Raw genomic sequence first — 16,132 nt, 5'->3', positions numbered from 1 at the left:
TTAAATTTTCAGCTTATGAATTATTTAATAGAAAGCAGTAAGTTCTTTTTCACCAGTGCAGAAGTCTGTTTTAATACTTAATGTCATAGTGGACCTAGTTTTCTGATGGCTTTGCTTTCCAGTTGGTTTGTTTTAGCAATCACAACTTATTTTTGTTCTTTTTCAGTTGAAGAGGGTGAATCTTCAGATTTTGCTTTGACCTGGGACTCATCAGTGACTCAATCAGGTAAATATTTTAGGTTCTCCTGATTGCAAAAACTGCCAGAAAGCTGCCAGGCTTTTAGCAGGAACTGTATTTTGTATGTCACATTCCTGTCTCAAATCCAAGACTACCCACTGCAACACAATTTTTATATCAGTTCCATATGGTCAATAAAATCTATTACATACAAAGACTAATATACTCTTATCCTCCAGAGAGCCATTCTTTCTTCTTGTGGGCATACTGAAACGGGTTGTGATTTCTCCAGTATAACCACTTTGAAGTTTTCTGCAATGGGCACTGTTGCACATTCATTCCAATCTAATTACATAAAAGCTGCTTTAATAGGAATTTTAAACCTCGGTCTCAACTGGAATGTGTGTATTTCTCCTCTTGGAGGAAATTGGAAAGTACTGTCAGGGCTGGAGAATAAAAAGTGGTACAACGCCATGGTAGAAAGATTTAACATTTGAACCAGCTTTTGGTCGCTTGATAGTAATAATGCTTAAACATGTGTTTGGGGCTTGTTCACCTGTGTTACACTGATAATTTGAATAAAAAGAGGCTCAAGAAACTGAACAGGATAAAGCAAGTTTGTCTGTAGTTGTGTAATATGTATTGATAATACAAATGTGAGGGTAAATGTCAGATTAGTTTACATTTAAAGTAACTAACGACATCTCAGTCACTGCTTGTGCCCTGTGTAAAGATATTTTACTGTCTATTATGTCTTTAACACTTATGAAATTCTCAGAACATTTTTGATTTTGAAGCCAATAAGTCTATTTCTGTGTTCTCTTCATACTGGACTGTGCGACGGTATTCTCTTAGAAGCTCAGCAGCGACGTGAAAACAGGTCAGAAACTGAGCAGTAATATGAAAATTAGCAATGGTGTTGCATTCCTGGTTAGTATGGGTTTTATAAAAGTCACAGGGAGACTGGCTCACAGGAGACTTTTGTTACTGAAGTCAGCATCTAGCTGGTCTTGAAGGCATAAACTGCCTTTGTCTGGTACTTTGTGACATTTCAGTTTGTACCAACTGTGCTCTCAGTTGCGCTGGGTGCATCTTCTCTGGGCGCTACGGCTGTTTTAAGCGGTTTGTGTTTTCACTAGTCTTTGATAGCAAATATTGCTGCTGCTGCAGCAAACCTCCAGCTGCGATGTCGAAGGCCCCTTTGTGCCTGGAGCTAACGGTGCATGAAAAGAGCACTCACTGGCTCTCTTGCTTGACCTTCGTCTCAAACAGCAGTGGAGTTACTGGTGTTATCTATCACAAGTCTTGAATTGTATTAAATTTAACACAGGCTGAGGTTCAAAACAGCAACAACAACAACAAATCATTTCTGTGCAGAGTGGGAGTTACTTCGGGATTTCTGGATGGTATTGATGACTACGTTGTAAGTAAAAGACAGCCTGTGAAAGATTTTTCCCAAATCAGTTGAGTCTCCTCCATTTTTCTTCATTTACACCCATAATTACAGCTCCCATTCAAGACGGATGTGGGATAAGACGTATTGTATGCATGATTTATGGCAGCTTAAGGAAAATATGTGCTAATTGGGGGATTTTCCTCTTAATATGTTTAGTAGCTACAGATGTCAATCTTGCATGTGTATAAAGATGCAATACAATATCCTATCAAGACAGGGCGCAGTGCATGGGACAGAGGTTGAAGGCTGGAATATGACTGAGGAACTACCTAGAAAAAGCTGAAAAAGCCCTAGTATGGCTGAATAGAGTCACTGGCTCTTGTGTGGTGTGCCTCCAAAGCTACATTCAGTAACTGAAACCAGTCCCTCAGTCCCAGTGTGCGAGACTTTCATTATGTTCTTTTATGATCTTCCTGTTTGCATTAGCTCCAGTAGTGTGATGTTGAAGTTCAATAAAGGGTGAAAAAACACACTTCAACTTCTCGTTTCGTGCCCCTTCCTTCCCTGGCCCAAAATGACAAAATCACCTCCCCTTCCTTGACCCCCCCAACAGAAAAAACCAAAAGGCCAAACCCGGGACTTGTTAACTCTGAAACATTTGCCAGATGTTTCACATTAACATATTTCTCTCCCTTCTTCTCCTGTATGTGTTTGTACATCTCTGTGTGTGTGCAAACACATACAAAGCGACTTCTGAAAAAATCTATTGGCACTCTGCGCAGCTGCTGTGGGCCGGGGGAGTGGCGGTCCCGGGGTGGTGTGGTATGTAGGGACAGCAAGAGCAGGTAGAATGTAATTTTTTAACTTTTTTTTTTTTTAATACTAGCAAAATATTTATATAGGTGCAGTTGTGGGGAGAGAAGATGCTTTTGCTGCTATATCTTATTTTGTTCATCAAACCAGTAGAAGTTATACCAGAAATTTTTTTTGTGATTATGAGTTGAATCTGCAGTCATGGGGCTTGTCCAGGTAGCTGTGACAGCTGTCTGTCCCCAGGTCAGGCGTAAGGGTTTGTAGGTGCAGGGCAAGACATGTCAAACACTGGGGTCCAAGCTCTGTGTCTCATGGTGGTCTTCTCTGCTGCTGAAATGCAGTGAAGGTGCATGGTTTGTGCATCCCTGACTGGACCGTGGCACTGGGCGAGGGGCTGCTCATGGGAGCTGCTTAGTGCAGCTCATGGAAATTTGGCAGTGGACACATTGGCAACAGAAATCCTGCGCTCGGACAGGTCTGTTCGGTGATGGCTTAGCACAGGGCACCATCCTTTTTCCTATGGTAGAGTATGTGCGCAAGTTGCTGTCTGTTCTGGTTTAACTGCTCGTTCCTGGTAAAACCTGTGAAGGTGAAATGCTTTGCAGGAATCCAACCCTTGGCGTAGTTGCACTGAGGAATTTATTCAAGTATTTTAAATACAGCTAGAAATAGTTTTACAATTTTTTTTTTCATAACCACAACTTAAAGGCTGTATGTATTAACCTAGAGAATCAGGAAAATGTATAAGGAGGCCGAGGCTGCCCTCATGCCAGGGTAAATAATCTGGGTGTCCACCAGCCCTGTTTAACAATGGGCATATAGTGAATTTCCTTCCTTTTCAGGTCTTGTAAACATTTTTTTCCTTAATGTAAAAGGAAGAAAAAAAGCTTTTCCTTCCTCTCTTAATCTGAGGACTTAGCTTGCTGTTAAATAGTAGGTCAGTAGTGTTTTGCTGTGTAAGAGGCAGAGACGTTTTCTGTCCCAGAGGAAGAGCACAGCTGAGTACTCCTTCCCCCTGCTTTTCCCTCGTAACAGCACGTGCAGCCTTTGAAGCCCATCCGTCTCTCTCCAAAAGCGTCAGTAGAGGGTGGGCTGGACAGGGCTGCTGGGGGGCCAGACAAGTGCCCGCCTCTGCTTTGCAAAAGGGTTTTCTGCTGCTTCGAAGCCAAGAGGAAAATAAGATTCAATATTTGCAAAGCAAGGGTCCAGCCAGACAATGCTGCATTGCTATTGTAATACATCACGAGAGTATTATCTTGAGGAGCAACAAGGGACATTTTAAAGAAGTAAAAAGTCTTACTAAATATATAGAGAATTTAAGGCATTTTAAAGACCTATGAAAGCATTTTACATGGGAGTTGCCGGGGAGTTTCTCATTAGCCTGACTGTGAGGCCCCGGGGAATCTTGGCTGAATTGTCTGGGGCAAACAGAGCAGATTCTGTCTTCTCCTTAGGAGCCTGCAGACCTAAAAGCCTGACTTTTTGTGTCTGCTTTTGAGGTAACTGAGGTATCTTCTTTTTGTGTGCAGCTACGAGCTATGACACTGATCAAGAAAGAGTTTGGGAAATAGGGGACTGTGGACCCGTAGCTTGAGTGCTGGGATAAATGGCACTGGGTATGTCTCTGTGCGCATGTGTTTGCTGAACATGGGGGGATCTTTGCAGTGTTTGTGTCTGGAAGGGCCTCTCCAACGCCAGTGCCGAACCATCCATTAGCACACAACGTTAGTATCATTCAATTGCAACATTCCAGAAATAATGAAAATAGATAACAGGTTGATATTCCCCCCTTCCCCATTGGCTCCAGATTTCCCGTCCCTGCCACTGAGCTCGCCACAGCAGCTGGGCGCGCGTGTGAGGGACGTGTTAACAAAGTGCAGCGTGGGGAAAAAAACCCCCACAACATTTTAGGACTCAGACATTTGATGTTTTGCCATTAGGAGTTCTCCCACGTGCTTGTTTTATACAGTATGCTACTTTATATTTTTAATTGCCTTCTGCAATTTCTTTTAAAGTTTCCCTCCTTTAAGGAGGAAAAAAAGAAAAGGGGAAGCAGCAGCTTTTGAGAAATGAACCACAAAATAAAAGACAACCACCCGTTGGTCACTCCTTTTCCCCTCTCTTCCGCTTTGCATGGCGTCTCCCATGTGAATTGTGAAATCACAATTTTCACTTGGTATCTTCAGAGGAGGAACATCTTGACACAGTTTGGAGACTTATTTTCGCTCAGAGCTACCGGAGCCTGTGCCGGGGCGTTTTTAATGCCATCTCTACTGCTCGGGGCTCTCCTTGCCCGTTCCCTCCTGGCTGTTCCCTGTGCTCTCTTCCACCGTCAGTCTTCTGATCTGGTGCTGCTGCTGTCTGCTCCCCAAGTGTTGAGGGTTTCTGTTCTCCTCTAACTGCTTTGTAGGGTTCGGTTTAATTTTGGCTGCCAAAGGAGCAAAACAGATGAGAAAGCCAGGGTCTCATGAAACGAACAGAGACTTCCCCCTGCAAGTATTCATGTGGTATTTTTTTCCCCTTTTCTGTTTATTCAGATAAGCTACAGAAAATGTGTTCTCCTTCCTCACCTTTCCCCTTTCAGAGGCCTGTTTTGGCCACACAAAGTTTGTTGTCCCCTCAGCCTTTCTCCAGCACCCTGGGCTTGCATGCCCTGGCGTGGTCCACTGCCCAATGCCCACCACGGCCGCCATCCTTGCAGGACCCCATCCTTGCAGTACCCAGGGCTGTCCCTGCTCTCTGCCCATGTGTCCTGGCAGCTCCCACAGAGCCTCTGCTGGTCCTGCTCCAGCTGCATGACCCGCTGGGCATGGGCTGTGTCAGGAGTAAGTCAGGAAGGTCCAGATGAGAGAGACTGCCCTCCCATAGACAGCAAGCTCTTTTTCTCTATTTCTACGTGTATTGTATTTTGTCTTATTTAACTTCTAAATGGCAGAACGGTGAAAAAACCCCTCCTAAACACCCTCAACATGAAATTCTGGGATCTCTTCTGCAGAGCATTGAAAAGGTCGGTTGCAATTCAGTGGGCATTAGAAACCTGTTATCTTGCAAGTACTCTGAAATTACCCATCCTGAGTGCCTTCACAAGCTCAGACATATTCTAAAAGCTGATTTCATTAGTAAATCAATGAGAAGATTCTGATTACAGTGTGTAAGGATTTCCAAAGAAATAAACCTTTGAACTTAGCAAAGAACCTAGAAGACTTTGATAACTTTCTTAGTTGAATATTTTTTCAATATACTATGAAATATGTGATCTCAACTGGTTGGCTTTCTTACGTTGGTTTTTAAAAACAGCGTCCTTGTCTCTGCGTGGACCTGCAGCATGCAGCCCAGTCAGTATAGTCTGAGGTTCTCAAAATTTTAAATATCTGCTTTGGAAGCAGCCAAAACTGAAATAAATGCAAACTAGAAATAAAGGTAGGGAGGTTTGTAGCTCTGGCTGCTGCATTCTTTATTTATTCTAAGTTGAACTTTTATTTTCCTTGGTAATGTGTGGGTTTTTATGATGTAACATAGTAATGTGTCCTTTCAGAAGAGAAAAAAAAATTAATTCTCCTTTCCTAATTATAAAATTTAATTTTTAACTTCAAACTTTTACTTATAAATACTCTTATAAATACTAATTTATCTTTTTTTTTTTTTTTTTTTTTTTTTTTTTTTTTTTTTTTTAAAGAAAGTACTTTTGATAGTGTTTTCTCAAACAGAAGGTGAAGTGATAGAAAGTACATGATACTCAGATAATGTGGTGGTGGGTGAACATCCAAGACAGAGGTAAGATTTTTGGAGCTGGGATAATATAAAAAGAAAAAATACGAGTAATTATAAACCCTTCCCAGATTACTCTGTTTGTAGGAGCTCACAGCACAACTCTGCATCTGCAGGCGTGAGGGCTTCCTGGGAGCAAGTATCTGCTCCCAGCGCTCCTGGGCTGGCGGGAAGGGGGACGTGGCGCTGCCGGAGGAAGCTGTTGGCTGGAGTGACAGGGTGTCCCTGGGGGTCCCTGAGGTCCGACCAACATCCCGTGGCTGTAGCACCTTCAGGGAAAGGGGAAGTATAAAAAATGAGATTCCTCGCCGCATGTGGTGCGGCGCAGCGCAGCACCGACACGTGCATCTGTCATGGAAACAGCCGCCCCACGAATCCGCTGAGGCATCTCTGGTGGTGTGGCGCCATAGGTGTTCCCCTCTTGTTTGGGGAGGGAATCTCTGGCAAGAAGGAGTGGTATTCAGATGTGAACACAGCATGGGTGTCAGTATTTAAATTAGAAGCACACACCTGTGTATTACAGCATTTCCTAGAAAATACTTACTATTAAAAATGTTAATTGGGAAAATTATAGCGATAACACAGAGGAGGAGAATTAATTTCCATGGTAAAAGAGGCGAGAAAAGAAAAACTCATTTCACAGTGAGCTATCGAGTGCTCCCCCTACCTCATCACCCACCCATTCCCAGGCTTTTTAAAGACAGTGTCTGCTGGAAAGCCAGTTGGCTTAAGAGAAGCTGAGCGAGCATGGTGTATCGCAGTGTGTCTTTGGTGTTGCCAAGCTTCACAGTACCTAAAGCCAGTCCCCCTAAATTGCTACAAGCAACATCTGTAAAGGGGAGGATTTCCATGACCATGCTGGCGAGGGGCTGCAGACTCGCATGCACTGGGATGCCAGCAGTACATCAGGACTGGTGATGAGCAGCAAGGTTTCAGTCAAATCTGTGAGTATCTCTGGGGTCATCAGGTTAACCTCATCTGAAGTCTTCTTGTGAGCTTGGTGTATCTGCTGGCATGGGGCTACTATGGGTTGGGGGATGTTCCCATAGGGTCTTCTGGCAGGGTCATCTTGCCAGAAATACAAATACACCATTGGCATGGACAGTTGCACACGTGAGTGTATCCTTCTGGGGCTGGCAGGGGACATCCTCTATGGGGTCATGTCCCTGTCTTGCCAGCAACATTTTTTTTCCCTGCGACAAATTTACTTTTTATTTAAAGGTGTTCCTCTTGGTGCTTTATCTGCTGAGAGACGGTAATGCTGTGTTTCATTTCCTTGCACTGACTGAAGGAAGTCATTCACCTTCATGGGTGGACCCTCAGGTGCAGCCTTCCTGGCTTTCCATCCCTTGCTTGTGTTCAGGTCTTCTGCAGGTATGAACATCCCAGTGAAGGATGCTGCCATTGAGCTGGAGGGAGCGCTGGAGAGCAGCAAGGCGTAGCATAGCACCTTCCCATCTTCTTCACACTCCGGATCTTCCTTCCGGTGTTTCTTTCCAGTGATGTTACCTTGTCCTCTCTTGCTGCCCAAGTGAAGGGCTGTGATTAGATGAACATTTTCTGTGGTTTTAGATGAAAATTATATCTGTTGTTTACAATAGCCTTCAGGGGCATAACTAGCAGTAATGGGCTAAAGTAAAGCAAAGGAGATATTAGGCTGAATATCATGAAACATCTCACAGTAGTGGGATCTAATAGGCTCTGGTATTGTCTCCCATCACTTCGGTCATTTTCAAACTGGACTGGACAAAGTGCTTGAAAATACACTGTAGGAACGATCTTACATTAGCAGAGGGATGGATAAGATCACCTGGTACGTCCTGCTCATCTCTAATTTATCCAATTCTGCCGCACTCTGGATTTGCTAATCTCCTGCAGATTTGAGGACAGAAGCAGACTGAATGGTCAGGCAAATTGTACTTTCTGGAGCTTATTTCAGTAAATATTTTTATGTAGGATCTCAAACCACTTTACAAATGCTAGTTAAGCCTCGCAACCTAGTAGAAAGTCTTCCTTGTGCCCTATGTCTATACTACTTTGTCTCTGCATCATGCAGTGTGCACTGTGCTGCAGGTCAACCTTCCCAGAGGGCTTCGGCTTTGGGACTCATGGGCACTTGCCAGCCCATCTTGCTTTGAGTCATTTCTGCATGTCAGTGGCTTTGCTTTTCCAAGTCTGCTTTGGCTGGCTTGTAGGAGTGAGCGAAGCTGAAACCATGCTGCTGTAAGAAGCGATTGCAATGGGTTTTACCTTTGTGAAATCAGACAGCTGAAGAGTTGAAGGAAAGTCTCCTGGTGAACAATTTCTTTGGTTTTCACAGAAACTTCTGTTCTCTTTTGACTAGTTTACACATTGCAGTTGTAAGTGGTAGCTCAAAGCTCCCAGCCTGAATAAATGTAAAACAGGAATAACAGAATATATTACATTGGCCTGTTGCTTAAACGAGAAAAATCAATAAAAAATAATGCCACAGTGGTGGATCCCCAGTAATCATTCTTCTTGAGAAAAAAACAAATCGTGCTGGTCATGAGAATGGGGGTTTTATAAACGAGGTTGTAAAAGAAGAAAAACAAATGGAATAAACAAGCTCCCCTGCTTTGTTTTCTGGGCTGAGTAAAGATATTGATATGAAACTCTGCAGTGAAGAAGTGCATGAAATTTATGATGCTTTGCCCAAATAATCTTTGCTTATTCAGTACAGGAAACTAGAATCATTTGGGTTGGAAGGGACCTCTAGTGGGTCTTACTCAACATTGACCTGACTTGTAAAAGTTTCTGTAACTGTTACCACTGTATTTTTGGTTAAATTGTCTTGAACTGTTAAGCTTATCATAGACCAAGAGTACAAGTATGGTTACTGTAGCATAAGAATGTATAGAAAACAAATTAAGGCCAAATACTCATGAAAAAAGGATTTTTTTAAAGTTAGTATAGCCTAAAATTTCCCATAATAGAAGATAGGTATGTATTTCTGTCATTTAGTGTCTAAAGTAGCCTTTTTCTGGACTTGCTACAAGGAATTACCATGTCATTGTCAAAATAAACCGAGCTCATCTCATAATCTTGTATTTGTTGTGTATAAATTCAAATGAGAAAACTGTTAAAAGGGACCATTTATAATGAGATTTGAGATACCCTATGGCTCTCACTTGGAGACAAGTGACCTTTGTCTTTTTTGGGGCTGAGTAACAGCGCGATGAAGATTTAATAGATGTGTGCAGAGACCTGGCAATAGATTGGGGTGTGCGTGGAAGAGTTTCTCGATGTGTCTTGCTCTACATATTTTTTAATTCATCACACTTGGGACTGAAGTGCCTGCCTGTTTGTGTGTTTTACTATCCATGCCTCCTTTTGCCCTTGGATGGCTTTGGCATTCGTTAGTAGAAATTATTAGACAGTCACAAAACACTAAAGAGAAAGGAAAAAAACCCGCACACTTTCCTTGGAAACACTGTCTGTGTTGCAAAAAGCTCTGACAAGATCAAGCCTCTAATTAAATTATCTGGCACGTGGACAATTCTGTTCCGAGATCTGCTGAGCTAATGTGTAGCCATTAGCTCATACAGTCATCGAATCAGAAGTACCAAAGAGACAACTTACATAGGGCCACAGCGTGTTTTAAAAAATTCTGGTGAGTTGCGAAGCCTGTAATGTTAATTGCCAGTTAGCACATTGTAATTGCTGTAATTATTTGCAAGTAAAATGATGTAAGGGACTTAACATTGTACTTTTCTTAACACTTCACATGTTGGTGATCCACTAAATCTCCCACTTAGAGTTTCACTGGTTATTTTAAGATCTCGACAGCCTCTTGCTGAGGTCTGATCTCATCCGCAGGCTTGCCTTTCTGCCTGTTGTCTTTAATGCCGAGTGGTGCCTCTCTAAAGTCTTTATTAAAAAAAATGCAATAAAATAATAAATGCAAATGTCTGCTGCTGACCAGTGAGAGCATAGCCAGCCCTGCAGCCGGCCGCACTGGAGCCCAGCTGGGAGAGAGCCCTCAGCACAAATTGCCAGCCTATTGCCTCCCACCGCCACGCCGCGGAAGTGGGCCAAAAGCTCGTCCGTATGGGATTAAAGGGATGCATAATAGATTAAAGATCAAAAATGTTAATTAAGAAATGGTCTTTTCTAATAAGATGCCTTCAAGGGCACGATACCAAAAATGAGGCAAGATCTCATTTTGGCAACAGTGCTGGGGTTGTAATGAAGCTGGAGCACAGGGGTAAGGGGAGAAGGAAGGGACGCCTCCTGTTCAAGGCATCTCCTTCAGAAGGGGTAAATCAATTAGCAATAAAAATGTAAACATATAAGCCAGAATTACATTACTCTGAAAGCTACTGAACAATGTGTGAATTTAGACGTATGCGTTTTAGCTTGGCGTTTCCTTGAGGATAAGTTGGCAGTTTGCGACTGATAAAGAAGGACTCCTTCAGCTTAGTGGTATTTAAGCAGCAGTATGGTAATTTGGCTGAAAATAACCACTCTTGTTGGAAGCTTTGATGCATTTGAAGTGAATCCATGCAATATATTTTCCTGATGTAATTTTCTAGATATGGGAAGTTCAGCACCTTTGTTGCTGGATTGAAACTTGTAGGCACTTATGTTTGGGGAAAGGCTTATTTCTCTTCAGAAAAGGGAAGAGCCACAACTCTGAGCTCTCATATTCCAGGCTCTTGCAGCAGGGAGAAGTTTATGTTTTACAAATAAACTGATATGCAAGTGTTACTTTTGTGTTTCAAACCCGAAAGGTGCTTTCGAGAGCTGTGAAATTTTATTGCATCATTATAACTAAAGAAAACATGCTTATTCTTAAATTTAAGCATTCTAGTTAGTGACTCCACTATTACATCTTCTTAGTAAACTCATCAAAACTCCAAAAGGAAAACTCAGATGTTTAACAGCGTTTTTCCTTGCGGTGGGATGATGGGATTTCACATTCCACTTCATCCCACACTTTCCCCTCTAAACACCTTAATGCTGAAAGCTGCGGTATTTCTGAAGCGAGTTATTTGCTAGCATAAAATGGAGGGACCCTGTAGGCAAATTTCTTCCCTCTTGGTTGGAAGCTTTCGCTTGGATAAAGAAAATCACTGGCACGGTGAGGCTCTCTGCCTAGTGTGTGTATATGTTTTAAGGCTCTGGCTGTTGTTTGAACCAAAGCTAGAGAGAATTTTCAATTTGAGAGAAATATGGTGGGAAGGCTCTCTCTGGTCACGTGCCTCTCTGTGTTCGCTTCTAGCTGTGTATGTTTGATCTTCATCTGTTGCGTGAATCTTTAGCAGAAAAGAGCATTTGGAGGAGATAAGTGAGTGAAAGACAATGGCTCTGCGCTACCTGCTCCCCTGCAGCCCCCAAACGAAGTAGGGAAGCGGAGTGTGGCATCCATGTCCTTGAGAGGAGGAGCGATGGTTTTCCCTGGGTGTCATTTAATTGAGAGGGGGTTCGGAGCCCTCGGAGCTGGGCACAGTGTAGACTTGGGCTTACTGGTTTATTTAGCTTGGATGGGGGCTATAGGCGACTTAAATTAAATAACACTAAATTCTTGTGCCCTGATTTTGTCAGATAAGTGAACACAAACGGAGATAGTGGTTGTTTCCATCCACAGAAAGAAAATCTGAGAACTATTTCTTATCCAGAGACTTAAATCAGATCTTTTCACAGTTCATAAATTTATTGTTTTGATGGACTGATTAGTTCCATCTTTACTTGATTTCGCTTATGGTTTTCTTTAAAAGAAATGTGTAACTCGGACTTGAATTAGCGTTCTTCCAAGAAGGGCTACATCAAGCCGTTCTTGCTGACATATCAAGGAGATACAACTGTAGCAACAGAAAGATCATTGCCTTTTTCCTCATTATGAAGTTCCTTTAAAAGTCTCAAAGTAATTTTGTACTGGGCAATTTTGAAGACAGTGTTCTGAATTGAAGTTTTCCTCTGCATAATTTTGACAATATTAAAAAAAGATGTATGTAGTCTGTCATTCTTCTTTCAGCGACAATAGGGAAGACCATTTTGCATTGTTGATTTAATCAAGTAGGTTATATTTGCAGAAAAATGGTTAGTTTGTAATGCTGTCATTGATTTGTACAGAATGTGTCCCCCATATAGAAATTGAGAAAACTTGAACTTAAACTTTGATAGTAGTTCATATCAGGCTCTTTGCGTTTAGCACACAAGTCCAGATGACCATTTATCCTGTTAAATGAATGAGAAATGTTCTGTGTAAAAAAACATTTGGCTTCTTTTCCTTGATCATATTAAGCAAAATACATTTATTGCCAAATTTCCACAGTAACATCCAGGAAGCATATACAAAATCAGCAGGGGTAGGCAGGTATAACGGAGAGCAGCATTTGGTCTATAATCTTATGAAAAAAAGGTTGTGCAGTAAAAATATACTTTTTCTGATCAAGGTGAACTTCAGGCTGAAATCTTGCACAAGTTAGCTAATAGCCAGGTTGCTACAATGTTTTCTGGACAGGATGTTGCAGAAATCCACATTTTTTCCTTCATTTTTTCTTTATATAGTGTGTGTGCAGACAGCTGCAGTGTTGAAGACATGAAAAATATCACCTCTGCAAATGCTCTTCGCATCTCTGGGTTTGTGTTGTGACAAGAAAGCATAGATGCTTCTGTATAACAGAACTAAATTATGTTCCATTTTTCACCCTCACCTCCAAAAAGTGGTGCTTGGTGTTTATGGTGTTCTGTGTGTGAAATTGAAATAAGAATTGGTGTTGCTCTTCCTCCAAAATGGTTTATAAAAACTGGTGAATTTTTAGGGCTCTTTTGTATACTGAGGTTGTAAACCTGTTGTATTTTAAATGTCTTTCTGAGTTGCAAAGAAACCCACAGATACACCACTGGCACTAGAAGCATGGTGGAGCCATCAGTGAACTATTAAATGAGAAAACACATCATAAGAGTTAAGTGATTTTTAGCTTGATACTGTAGTGAAATATTTTTAAACCGTATCTGGTTAATGAACATTGTGGCTACACTGCATAATTGGCCAAGGGTGTAGGAAATGGAAGCTCTTTAAACGTAGACTCCTAGCTGTGATAGCTGTAAATCGGGTGGAAGGGTCCAAAGCAAACCCCTAAACCCTCTTTCCGCATCAGCCATGGGGCTGGTGGGAAAGGGGCTGCATGGGGCTGTGGGTGCGGTGGCCGTGCCTGTGTGAGCCGTGGCCTGGGGCTGTTGAAAAAGCTGTTTTGTAGGATGAAGTTCTCAAGTGTGCATCTTCCTGCTTGTCAGCAACTAAAATGCAAGTTCAATAATTTAAAGAAAAAAATTGGGAGTGGGCGCCCACAAAGAAATGTGCCTTTTAAAAATGGATAATTTGTTGTTATTACTACTTTTTACCTAGTGCAAAGTACACGGGGAATGGGGCTGCTAAAGAGCATATCAACTAAATTAGGGTTAATTAGAAGTTCTCCCAAATAGCTGGTGCTTCATCAGCAACAGAGCAGCGTGTAAATGAATCTAATTTCTCTCCAACTAAACTCTTCACAAGCTTAATTACAACAGCAACAATATCTCCCCCCCCCCCCCCCCCCCCCCCCTTTTCATTAGTGGGAGCGGGTCGTTATGAGCTGTATCTGGTGAGGGTTATCATGAGCTGTCCAGCGCTGCACCTTTCACAGGTGTCCTTCGAGGCCGAGGAAGAAGTGGAGGAACTTCCAGTGTATCTAGAAGAGCCCAATTAAGGTAGTTCATAAGAAATTGAGAAGCAGAAAGCACTGATGGAAAGGAAAAAACCACCACTGTATTCTGGAGAGACTTTTGTTAATTACATAAAGTATTTCCACTACCTGCATTATTGGCCATCTTAATTTCTTCCCCTTTATTACTCATTTGCCAGCAAAAATCCATACTTAGGGTTTTGTCTGTCCATTTTTTTTTTTTTACCATATATCATCCTCACGCTAGATCCGAGGGCTCTGTCAGTTCTCTGATGCTGTGTACCACATGGCTGTCTCCTGCCCTGACACTCGCGACCTGCCGAATGAGGGGAGCAGCTGAGGGAGACAAGACTTTAAAGTAACCCTTTAGTTTTAACCCTTTAAAATGTCTTTTCACACTTTCTTCACCATGTAGGGCTAGAAGAAAGAACACAGGAAGATATTAGGAGAAAAAATGTTATCACTGCTAAAAGGATCATCACCACGATGGAGAACTGGTGCCGCTCACTTCTAATTCCAGGGATAAATAGCTGAAAACCTCTTGCCAGAAGTTAGTTATCGCAGGGAAAGTACAAACCTGGGTGCAGGTTTCAGCTGGGTTCAGAAGCGCTTTGCTGAGGGCTCATTCAGAGGGATTAACGTATTTCATTTGGTGCTTGATTCGCTGTCCTCTATGATTTTTTTTTTAATTTTTTTTATTTCTAATTCTATTGAAGCCAGCGCATTCCTTATTACGCGGTGTCACGTTTCAGCCTATCCCAAATTAATAAATGAGCAGCAGCAGAATAGCATGCAGCACAATTCTAACAGCATGAGCTGCACAGAAGTATATTTCACTTAGCTCCAATTTAAATACTCTGCTTTGCTCGATTTAATTATGTGAAATTACTGAATTAATGGCTTTGTCAAGTGAAACGTGCAGACTTCAGAGTTTGGTATTAAGGAAAGAAATGAGGAAGGAAATTTGAGGTACATTAATTTTTTGCGTGTGAGCTCGTGTTAAACACAAACTGAAATATAACTGAGCCCACAGCCCAAAATCACGTCGTGTTTTAAACCTGGGGAAGAGAGAATGAGCAGAAAATGGCAGGAAACTTTTTGAGTCGTTCTGCTAATTTGGTTTCCCTGTTGGCTAGTATTAATCTCCTCGGTGTATCTGCTGGGCAGGAGAGATGTTTGTTTGTGCAGCAGGGGCTGGCCACGGTCATGCAGAAGGTAATACTTTTTGCAGAATCTGATGCTTCTCTAATAGCTTGGCCACCTGTTAAATACCCTTTTCCGTGCTGCATAATATGAGATGCACAGACTTTCCTCTCTTTTCTGGTTGAGAATCTTGTTAAGTTAATGAATGGGAAAAAAAGGCAACTGAATTCTTTTGCTGTGGTCTGGATACCTGCATCAGGACATCGTGCCCGGCCTGGTGCTGGTCGTGCAGAGATGCACACGCATAATGAGACCTGGGGGTAACATTTCTGAAAGCTTGTAAGCCCTACTCTTCTGAAGCCATTTAGACACGTAGGTGCCTAACTCTCATTAATTTCCAATTTCATGGGTTTTTGCTACAGTCCGTTGCCATTCAGTGGGTATTTGGCTCCTAAATCACTTGGGCTGCCTACAGATGTCGCCCCCAGCTCCAGCTGGAGCAGTGTAAACTACTGTTTTCCCAATTTCCACTCACTTTGCCAGCTGTGCCCCGCTTGGGGGGCTCCCGTACAGCAGAGGCATGAGCCTCTGCCAGCAGTACCCAGTGGCAAAGGGACGTGAGCAGACATTTGGGAAAATGTGGCTTTTTTCCTCAGGTGCATTTGAAGAACCTTTTTTCCAAAGCAAACCAGATTTGTAGAGAGAAAGTCAGCAAGCTTTTTTCTCCAAGATGTTACTTGGTATTTGATCAGAGCACAAAACCCATGGCTAGGTTATGGTCCAGGTCCACCCTCTATACCCTGGGTGTAAACAGGAGTTTTACCTAAGAAGCTAACTCCATGAAACCAGCCCCACAGAAACCTCTCAGGTCTTTAATCACAGTTTTGAAGACTTCCAGGCACAGTTATTGCAGAAGTGGGTCCCTTCCATGCTCCTTTAGCCACACATTTGTCTTTCCCACTGGAAAATGATCCAGGCAGGTTCTAAGCAAGCCGAGACCCATGAGAAGGTCAGTGAAATAATTATTGCTTCTCTAATTTGCCTAAGTGTATTTTCTTTCTGCCCCAATACATTTTCCCCTCTGTTGTTCCATCTTTTCCCTTTGTATCAATTCCACCCCTTGGTTTCTGATGGTTTGCAGAGTGC

The 16,132-nt window shown here is 42.4% G+C and overlaps 2 protein-coding genes across 2 annotated transcripts in view; both read left to right on the top strand.

The window, feature by feature from the left end:
* The window catches only part of LOC103913799, a 116,855-nt gene extending 112,897 nt beyond the window's left edge, over nt 1-3,958 (top strand). The window contains 1 exon segment of the mRNA XM_009320345.1: nt 3,917-3,958. Coding sequence (XP_009318620.1) covers nt 3,917-3,958 — 42 coding nt within the window.
* ZNF423 (zinc finger protein 423) overlaps nt 173-16,132 on the top strand; it is a 195,164-nt gene continuing 179,204 nt past the window's right edge. The window contains exon 1 of the mRNA XM_009320300.1: nt 173-226. The gene's annotated coding sequence lies outside the window, so the exon portion shown is untranslated. The remainder of the gene's footprint in view (nt 227-16,132) is intronic.

The sequence above is a fragment of the Pygoscelis adeliae genome, unplaced genomic scaffold (assembly GCF_000699105.1).
Source record: "Pygoscelis adeliae isolate BGI_AS28 unplaced genomic scaffold, ASM69910v1 Scaffold62, whole genome shotgun sequence".
NCBI classification, from domain to species: Eukaryota; Metazoa; Chordata; class Aves; order Sphenisciformes; family Spheniscidae; genus Pygoscelis; species Pygoscelis adeliae.
Note: the sequence above shows the minus strand (reverse complement) of the source record. Positions and strands in the feature narration are given on the sequence as shown.